The sequence below is a fragment of the Phoxinus phoxinus genome, assembly GCF_949152265.1.
Source record: "Phoxinus phoxinus genome assembly, chromosome: 21".
NCBI classification, from domain to species: Eukaryota; Metazoa; Chordata; class Actinopteri; order Cypriniformes; family Leuciscidae; genus Phoxinus; species Phoxinus phoxinus.
In genome coordinates this window covers 295,001-305,000 of record NC_136896.1, presented here as the reverse complement: position 1 = coordinate 305,000, position 10,000 = coordinate 295,001, and the positions used below count along the sequence as shown (strand labels likewise).

Below are 10,000 nucleotides of genomic sequence, written 5' to 3'. Positions count from 1 at the left end.
ACACCGATTCCACCGTCACACACACCAATTCCACCGTCACACACCGATTCCACCGTCACACACCGATTCAACCGATTCAAGGATCATTAATCCGCAGGTATGCAACAGCACGGTTTGAACACACACAATGAGATCGTGTTTGACTCTCCATGTCGATTATTAACAAAGAACGCCAGAGTCTCGTGTGGATTACACATCTGAACACTGGCAGCGTTTGGAGGATCCGAGTGTTTGCATGTGGATGTGTTTATCCTGACGTGACCGTCAGCCGCTTCTCTGCTCAACATACCGACTCTGAAGTTTACGGCGTTCATCATCTGCAGTTCTTCTGTTCTTCTCATGATGTATGAAACTGCAGAACCTCTGCTGTGTGTGTCGTTCACAGGGAAAGCTGGACACAGAAAGAGTGAGAAGAAGAACAAGAAAGCGGTGAAAGCAGCCGATGGCGTCAGTGGCGGTTCGTTCGCTCCCGAGCGAGTCGGTGAGTCGATTCACTCAGTGACTCACTGGTTATTGAACAGCAAACGAGTCGGTGAGTCGATTCACTCAGTGACTCACTGGTTATTGAACCGCAAACGAGTCGGTGAGTCGATTCACTCAGTGACTCACTGGTTATTGAACCGCAAACGAGTCGGTGAGTCGATTCACTCAGTGACTCACTGGTTATTGAACCGCAAACGAGTCGGTGAGTCGATTCACTCAGTGACTCACTGGTTATTGAACCGCAAACGAGTCGGTGAGTCGATTCACTCAGTGACTCACTGGTTATTGAACCGCAAACGAGTCGGTGAGTCGATTCACTCAGTGACTCACTGGTTATTGAACCGCAAACGAGTCGGTGAGTCGATTCACTCAGTGACTCACTGGTTATTGAACCGCAAACGAGTCGGTGAGTCGATTCACTCAGTGACTCACTGGTTATTGAACCGCAAACGAGTCGGTGAGTCGATTCACTCAGTGACTCACTGGTTATTGAACCGCAAACGAGTCGGTGAGTCGATTCACTCAGATCTAAATCTGAAAGAGATATCCTGTCCTAAGTTATTAAGATTTTGGGGGGGGGGGGTTTTGTTGCTTCTCAGATATTTTTACCACAGTAAAAGATCCCAATAGACTTATGATACTTACAATATGACCAGAACTCAGAGTTATGAACTCAGTTAGTTTTGTCCATCCTTCTGTTAGACTGTCTCACACACACACACACACACACACAATGTCCCTCTGTTAGACTGTCTCACACACACACACACACACAATGTCCCTCTGTTAGACTGTCTCACACATGAATTATGTTGAATATCTGTCAGCTGGTAAATTTAACTACACAATTAGATAATACCAGTTTAGCTCAACCAGTGACCAAGCAATGCTTCAGTGTGTTTAGTGTGTGTGTAAAAACAAGAAGTACTTTATTTTAGATATATTCTCAAGATATATTCTTATATATATAGTAAATTTATAAATTTAATAAATTTACTAGAGGAACAAGACAGAAATACTGATTAAAGAAAGGATTTTTAGCCATGTGCAAGTCCTGTGCTACTGTCATTGGCCAGTCAGTCTGATAGTCCCGCCCCAAGTTCATGTCATTGGTCAGTCAGTCTGATAGTCCCGCCCCAAATTCATGTCATTGGTCAGTCAGTCTGATAGTCCCGCCCCAAATTCATGTCATTGGTCAATCAGTCTGATAGTCCCGCCCCAAGTTCATGTCATTGGCCAGTCAGTCTGATAGTCCCGCCCCAAATTCATGTCATTGGCCAGTCAGTCTGATAGTCCCGCCCCAAGTTCATGTCATTGGTCAGTCAGTCTGATAGTCCCGCCCCAAATTCATGTCATTGGTCAGTCAGTCTGATAGTCTCGCCCCAAGTTCATGTCATTGGCCAGTCAGTCTGATAGTCCCGCCCCAAGTTCATGTCATTGGCCAGTCAGTCTGATAGTCCCGCCCCAAATTCATGTCATTGGTCAGTCAGTCTGATAGTCCCGCCCCAAATTCATGTCATTGGTCATTCAGTCTGATAGTCTCGCCCCAAATTCATGTCATTGGTCAGTCAGTCTGATAGTCCCGCCCCAAATTCATGTCATTGGTCAGTCAGTCTGATAGTCCCGCCCCAATTTGATGTCATTGGTCAGTCAGTCTGATAGTCCCGCCCCAATTTGATGTCATTGGTCAGTCAGTCTGATAGTCCCGCCCCAAATTCATGTCATTGGTCAGTCAGTCTGATAGTCCCGCCCCAAATTCATGTCATTGGTCAGTCAGTCTGATAGTCCCGCCCCAAATTCATGTCATTGGTCAGTCAGTCTGATAGTCTCGCCCCAAGTTCATGTCATTGGCCAGTCAGTCTGATAGTCCCGCCCCAAGTTCATGTCATTGGTCAGTCAGTCTGATAGTCCCGCCCCAAATTCATGTCATTGGTCAGTCAGTGGACATTTTCTGACTACATTAGCAGATATTTGTTCTTGTTTAACCCGGTTGTGATTTTATGCTACTTTATGTTGTCACATTGGACTCAAACTTAATGACTTTGCCTAATGACTAATTCACACAGATTATAACAACCTCCCAAATTGTTTTTTAATCATTTTTGTCCTTTTTGGTCCCGTCCCCCCACTGATGGTCCCCCTTTCTCGAGAACACACACTCTGAAACTTTGAAAGATCATTATTACGTGTTTAAATAAAGGTAGATCTCAGATTCTGGTGTTCTCTGACAGACTGTCCTCCGCTGGGTCTGGAGACGCTGAACATCGATGACTTTCAGCTCCACGCGTCCAGCAGGAGACACTACGGTCTGGGGCCGCACAGGGGCCGACTGAACATCCAGGTGTGTGTGTGTGTGTGTGTGTGTGTGTGAGATGTTGCCAGTGTTTCTGCTCTTCGTCTGTTGTTACTCAGATCTCAGACCCGTTCGGCCCAGTCTTTGCCTCATCTGGATCCACTTTGCACAGAGTTTGCTCTTTGTTTTCCGCTGCTCTTGATGAAAACAGAACGGAAACCGTGTGAAGCTGACCCAGTTTCTGCTGAAGTCCGCTGTGAGTCACAGAACGCGTTACGCAGCTGCGCTCGAGTGCACAACATCCTTATGAAGGATCATTCTGATCTGCACGACCTCAGAGGATACTTAAAAACTTCATTTCATTTCACACACACACAAAAACATGTCATCGGTTTTCACTGTTATGCCGACGATACTCAGCTCTATATTTCTTCACACTCAGACGAAACGCACCAATTCACAAAATTAACAGAATGCAGATCGGATATGTAAAAACTGGATGACTAGTAATTTCCTACTACTAAATTCTGAAAAAACAGATTCTAATTATTGGACAAAAAACTTCCACACGTAATAACCTAGAGTACTGTCTAACACTTGATGGCTGCTCTGTTAAGTCTTCGTCGTCGGTTAGGAACCTGTGTGTGTGCGTGTGTGTGTGTGTGTGTGCGTGTGTGTGTGTGTGTGTGTGTTTGTGTGTGCTCTTTGATATCAATCTTTCATTTGAAAGTCACGTGTCTAGTTTCTGTAAAACCGAATTTTTCCATCTTAAAAATATATCTAAATTACAAATGCGGAAACAGTTAGTTGATGTGTTCATGAGCTCAAGGCTAGATTATTGTAATGCTCTACTGGGTGGTTGCCCTGCACGCTTAACACACAAACTACAGCTAGTTCAAAACGCAGCAGCTCGAGTTCTTACCAGAACCAGGAAGTATGACCATATTAGCCCCGTTCTGTCAACAGCGGGTTAACTGCTGTCTCACTGCTGAGTTAGTAGTGTGTGTGTGTGTGTGTGTGTGTGTGTGTGTGTGTGTGTGTAGGGTGGTCTGTTAGAGGATGACCTGTATGATGGAGGCTGGTGTGCTGGAAGGATTGACCAGCTGCAGTGGTTAGAGGTCGACGCTCGCAGACTCATGAAGTTCACCGGGGTCGTCACTCAGGGGCGGAGCTCACTCTGGTCGTGAGTACACAACACACACTCTACACAACACACACACACACACTTCTTACTGTCGTCACTCAGGGGCGGAGCTCACTCTGGTCGTGAGTACACAACACACACTCTACACAACACACACACACTCTACACACACACACACACACTTCTTACTGTCGTCACTCAGGGGCGGAGCTCACTCTGGTCATGAGTACACAACACACACTCTACACAACACACACACACACACACACTTCTTACTGTCGTCACTCAGGGGCGGAGCTCACTCTGGTCGTGAGTACACAACACATACTTTGTGTCTCAGAGCACACACCAATATCATAAAATATGTATCTTACTGTATAGAAATGACATATAAATAAGTTCTGATTCAACGCTTCATGTGTCATTTGTGCAGCGAGAGATTCCACGAGAATCTGTTCATAAACTTGTAACAAACACCTGTCAGTTACTTAGTTTTAAACTGCAATTACACTCCTCACCACTAGGGGTATTAGTGAGACCTTTATGCCTAGATAAAGAGACAGGTGAGCAGTAGAAGAAATTAGCATGGCTGACCTCCTTGGTCACCTGTCAAACAAAGTCCTGGTTGAGAAACGCTCTGTTTCATGCTCAACTGGAAGTAAAATGTATAGGTTCATGTTGCTGTTTTATTTACTGATGAAAGATTATCTTTGTACTTATTGAATATAGTGAATGGATTGCACATAATTAACAGGAGGCATTTTGTGTCTTGTAGAAGGACTTTTCTGTTTGTGCTGAACAAATGTTTGTGCCAGTTTTGTGGTCTTGGCTGAGGGTCTGCTACACTGAGTCCAGCTACAAGGTTTCTGGTTGGATGTAGCCACTTTGGACAGTTGGGTTACTGCTATGGACTTACTTTGGTGGGAGTTCTGTATGTTTGATGACGGTCAGCAACCGACGTTCATTTACCATCAAACCTCCATACCATTCGACTCCCTAAAGAGAATTAAGACTTGTATCTGACTCTCATAAACCATCCTCTACTGCTACAGTGAAAGACTGATTCTTATATTGCTGGAACTTCAACTCCTATACCGCACTATTTATATTTCTTTGTGTACGGGGTGTTGTGGCAATACTATTTGAATGTAGTTTCTTTTGTTTTGAATATATTTTGGTGGCTATATATAAAATCACATATTTCTTTGCTGTTTTTGTTTACTCTTCAGTTTAAACATATGTTGATGCTTATGATCCTCCCTACAAACAGACTATTAATTAGCATTAACCCAAAGTAGTAACTGTTGGTTATAAACTCTTCCGTGGCCGATTATTGTGTTTTGCTGATATATTGCTTGTTCTTCAGGCTTGACACTCTTCTGGCTGCACATGAGTCGTGTTCTTCTGTCCAGATGTGATGCAGTGTGTGTGTGTGTGTGTGTGTGTGTTACAGGAGTGATTGGGTGAGCTCATATAAAGTTCTGCTCAGTAATGACTCTCACAGCTGGGTGACGCTGAAGAACGACTCCAGAGATCTGGTGAGACACCGAACACACCCTTCACAACCATCAGCTGATATACACACACACACACACACACACACACACACACACACACACCTGTAACTGTAACCCAGTGTTTCTGCGCCTCAGTAGATTTTCACTGGGAATCGAGAGAAGGAGATTCCCGTCCTCAACACCTTCCCCAAACCTGTAGTCGCTCGTTACATCCGCATAAACCCTCGATCCTGGTTCCCCGGCGGCGGCATCTGCATGCGTGTGGAGATCCTGGGCTGCCCGATTCCAGGTGACACACACACACACACACACACACACACAAACACACACACTGTTATGGATTACATTATCCAGTTCCATCTATTGAAGATCAGAGTCACGTCGGTTTGTTGAGGATCATTTGAGGATGTGTCGATGAGGCCTTCACAAGGGAGAGTCTAGTGGACACAATCTCTGCTGACACTTCAGGGATGTGTCGTGGTCGTGTCTAGGCGCAGGTCCTCCATCTGACCTGGATACGGCCCAGATCCGGCTGACTACATCATGTGTTGTGGTAGTGTCTAGGTGCAGGTCCTCCATCTGATCTGGATACGGCCCGGATCCGGCTGACTACATCATGTGTTGTGGTAGTGTCTAGGTGCAGGTCCTCCATCTGATCTGGATACGGGCCGGATCCGGCTGACTACATCATGTGTTGGGGTCGTGTCTAGGCGCAGGTCCTCCATCTGACCTGGATACGGCCCGGATCCGGCTGACTACATCATGTGTCGTGGTCGTGTCTAGGCGCAGGTCCTCCATCTGATCTGGATACGGCTCGGATCCGGCTGACTACATCATGTGTTGTGGTCGTGTCTAGGCGCAGGTCCTCCATCTGATCTGGATACGGCCCGGATCCGGCTGGCTACATCATGTGTCGTGGTCGTGTCTAGGCGCAGGTCCTCCATCTGATCTGGATACGGCCCGGATCCGGCTGACTACATCATGTGTTGTGGTCGTGTCTAGGCGCAGGTCCTCCATCTGATCTGGATACGGCCCGGATCCGGCTGGCTACATCATGTGTCGTGGTCGTGTCTAGGCGCAGGTCCTCCATCTGACCTGGATACGGCCCGGATCCGGCTGACTACATCATGTGTCGTGGTCGTGTCTAGGCGCAGGTCCTCCATCTGATCTGGATACGGGCAGGATCCGGCTGACTACATCATGTGTCGTGGTCGTGTCTAGGCGCAGGTCCTCCATCTGATCTGGATACGGGCAGGATCCGGCTGACTACATCATGTGTTGTGGTCGTGTCTAGACGCAGGTCCTCCATCTGACCTGGATACGGCTCGGATCCGGCTGACTACATCATGTGTTGTGGTCGTGTCTAGACGCAGGTCCTCCATCTGACCTGGATACGGCTCGGATCCGGCTGACTACATCATGTGTTGTGGTCGTGTCTAGGCGCAGGTCCTCCATCTGATCTGGATACGGCCCGGATCCGGCTGGCTACATCATGTGTCGTGGTCGTGTCTAGGCGCAGGTCCTCCATCTGACCTGGATACGGCCCGGATCCGGCTGACTACATCATGTGTCGTGGTCGTGTCTAGGCGCAGGTCCTCCATCTGATCTGGATATGGGCAGGATCCGGCTGACTACATCATGTGTTGTGGTCGTGTCTAGGCGCAGGTCCTCCATCTGATCTGGATACGGCTCGGATCCGGCTGACTACATCATGTGTTGTGGTCGTGTCTAGACGCAGGTCCTCCATCTGATCTGGATACGGCCCGGATCCGGCTGACTACATCATGTGTTGTGGTCGTGTCTAGACGCAGGTCCTCCATCTGACCTGGATACGGCTCGGATCCGGCTGACTACATCATGTGTTGTGGTCGTGTCTAGGCGCAGGTCCTCCGTCTGACCTGGATACGGGCAGAATCCGGCTGACTACATCATGTGTCGTGTCTAGGCGCAGGTCCTCCATCTGATCTGGATATGGGCAGAATCCGGCTGACTACATCATGTGTCGTGGTCGTGTCTAGGCGCAGGTCCTCCATCTGATCTGGATATGGGCAGGATCCGGCTGACTACATCATGTGTTGTGGTCGTGTCTAGGCGCAGGTCCTCCATCTGATCTGGATACGGGCCGGATCCGGCTGACTACATCATGTGTTGTGGTCGTGTCTAGGCGCAGGTCCTCCATCTGATCTGGATACGGCCCGGATCCGGCTGACTACATCATGTGTCGTGGTCGTGTCTAGGCGCAGGTCCTGCATCTGATCTGGATACGGCCCGGATCCGGCTGACTACATCATGTGTCGTGGTCGTGTCTAGGCGCAGGTCCTCCATCTGATCTGGATACGGGCAGGATCCGGCTGACTACATCATGTGTTGTGGTCGTGTCTAGGCGCAGGTCCTCCATCTGATCTGGATACGGCCCGGATCCGGCTGACTACATCATGTGCTGTGGTCGTGTCTAGGCGCAGGTCCTCCATCTGATCTGGATACGGCCCGGATCCGGCTGACTACATCATGTGTTGTGGTCGTGTCTAGGCGCAGGTCCTCCATCTGATCTGGATACGGCCCGGATCCGGCTGACTACATCATGTGTTGTGGTCGTGTCTAGGCGCAGGTCCTCCATCTGATCTGGATACGGCTCGGATCCGGCTGACTACATCATATGTTGTGGTCGTGTCTAGGCGCAGGTCCTCCATCTGATCTGGATACGGCCCGGATCCGGCTGACTACATCATGTGTTGTGGTCGTGTCTAGGCGCAGGTCCACCATCTGATCTGGATACGGCTCGGATCCGGCTGACTACATCATGTGTTGTGGTCGTGTCTAGGCGCAGGTCCTCCATCTGATCTGGATACGGGCAGGATCCGGCTGACTACATCATGTGTCGTGGTCGTGTCTAGGCGCAGGTCCTCCATCTGATCTGGATACGGGCAGGATCCGGCTGACTACATCATGTGTTGTGGTCGTGTCTAGGCGCAGGTCCTCCATCTGATCTGGATACGGGCAGGATCCGGCTGACTTCATCATGTGTCGTGGTCGTGTCTAGGCGCAGGTCCTCCATCCGATCTGGATACGGGCAGGATCCGGCTGACCACATCATGTGTCGTGGTCGTGTCTAGGCGCAGGTCCTCCATCTGATCTGGATACGGCCCGGATCCGGCTGACCACATCATGTGTTGTGGTCGTGTCTAGGCGCAGGTCCTCCATCTGATCTGGATACGGCCCGGATCCGGCTGACTACATCATGTGTTGTGGTCGTGTCTAGGTGCAGGTCCTCCATCTGATCTGGATACGGCTCGGATCCGGCTGACTACATCATGTGTTGTGGTCGTGTCTAGGTGCAGGTCCTCCATCTGATCTGGATACGGCTCGGATCCGGCTGACTACATCATGTGTTGTGGTCGTGTCTAGGCGCAGGTCCTCCATCTGATCTGGATACGGCTCGGATCCGGCTGACTACATCATGTGTCGTGGTCGTGTCTAGGCGCAGGTCCTCCATCTGATCTGGATCCGGCTCGGATCCGGCTGACTACATCATGTGTCGTGGTCGTGTCTAGGCGCAGGTCCTCCATCTGATCTGGATCCGGCTCGGATCCGGCTGACTACATCATGTGTTGTGGTCGTGTCTAGGCGCAGGTCCTCCATCTGATCTGGATACGGGCCGGATCCGGCTGACTACATCATGTGTTGTGGTCGTGTCTAGGCGCAGGTCCTGCATCTGATCTGGATACGGGCCGGATCCGGCTGACTACATCATGTGTTGTGGTCGTGTCTAGGCGCAGGTCCTGCATCTGATCTGGATACGGGCCGGATCCGGCTGACTACATCATGTGTTGTGGTCGTGTCTAGGCGCAGGTCCTCCATCTGATCTGGATACGGCTCGGATCCGGCTGACTACATCATGTGTTGTGGTCGTGTCTAGGCGCAGGTCCTCCATCTGATCTGGATACGGCTCGGATCCGGCTGACTACATCATGTGTCGTGGTCGTGTCTAGGCGCAGGTCCTCCATCTGATCTGGATACGGCCCGGATCCGGCTGACTACATCATGTGTTGTGGTCGTGTCTAGACGCAGGTCCTCCATCTGATCTGGATACGGGCAGGATCCGGCTGACTACATCATGTGTTGTGGTCGTGTCTAGGCGCAGGTCCTCCATCTGATCTGGATACGGCCGGATCCGGCTGACTACATCATGTGTTGTGGTCGTGTCTAGGCGCAGGTCCTCCATCTGATCTGGATACGGCCCGGATCCGGCTGACTACATCATGAGTTGTGGTCGTGTCTAAGCGCAGGTCCTCCATCTGATCTGGATACGGGCCGGATCCGGCTGACTACATCATGTGTTGTGGTCGTGTCTAGGCGCAGGTCCTCCATCTGATCTGGATACGGGCAGGATCCGGCTGACTACATCATGTGTTGTGGTCGTGTCTAGGCGCAGGTCCTCCATCTGATCTGGATACGGCCGGATCCGGCTGACTACATCATGTGTTGTGGTCGTGTCTAGGCGCAGGTCCTCCATCTGATCTGGATACGGTCCGGATCCGGCTGACCACATCATGTGTTGTGGTC

The 10,000-nt window shown here is 50.0% G+C and overlaps 1 protein-coding gene across 4 annotated transcripts in view; it reads left to right on the top strand.

Annotated features, from left to right (window-relative positions):
• Nucleotides 1-10,000, top strand: part of LOC306989236 (inactive carboxypeptidase-like protein X2) — a 22,853-nt gene that overhangs the window by 3,196 nt on the left and 9,657 nt on the right. For all 4 annotated transcript variants that reach the window (XR_013795599.1, XR_013795600.1, XR_013795601.1 and 1 more), the window contains 5 exons: nucleotides 386-481; nucleotides 2,715-2,824; nucleotides 3,820-3,959; nucleotides 5,374-5,458; nucleotides 5,576-5,726. Coding sequence is in view for 1 of the 4 variants with exons in the window: in XM_079594699.1 (XP_079450825.1) it covers nucleotides 386-481; nucleotides 2,715-2,824; nucleotides 3,820-3,959; nucleotides 5,374-5,458; nucleotides 5,576-5,726 (582 nt within the window). In the remaining 3 variants the exon portion in view is untranslated. The remainder of the gene's footprint in view (nucleotides 1-385; nucleotides 482-2,714; nucleotides 2,825-3,819; nucleotides 3,960-5,373; nucleotides 5,459-5,575; nucleotides 5,727-10,000) is intronic.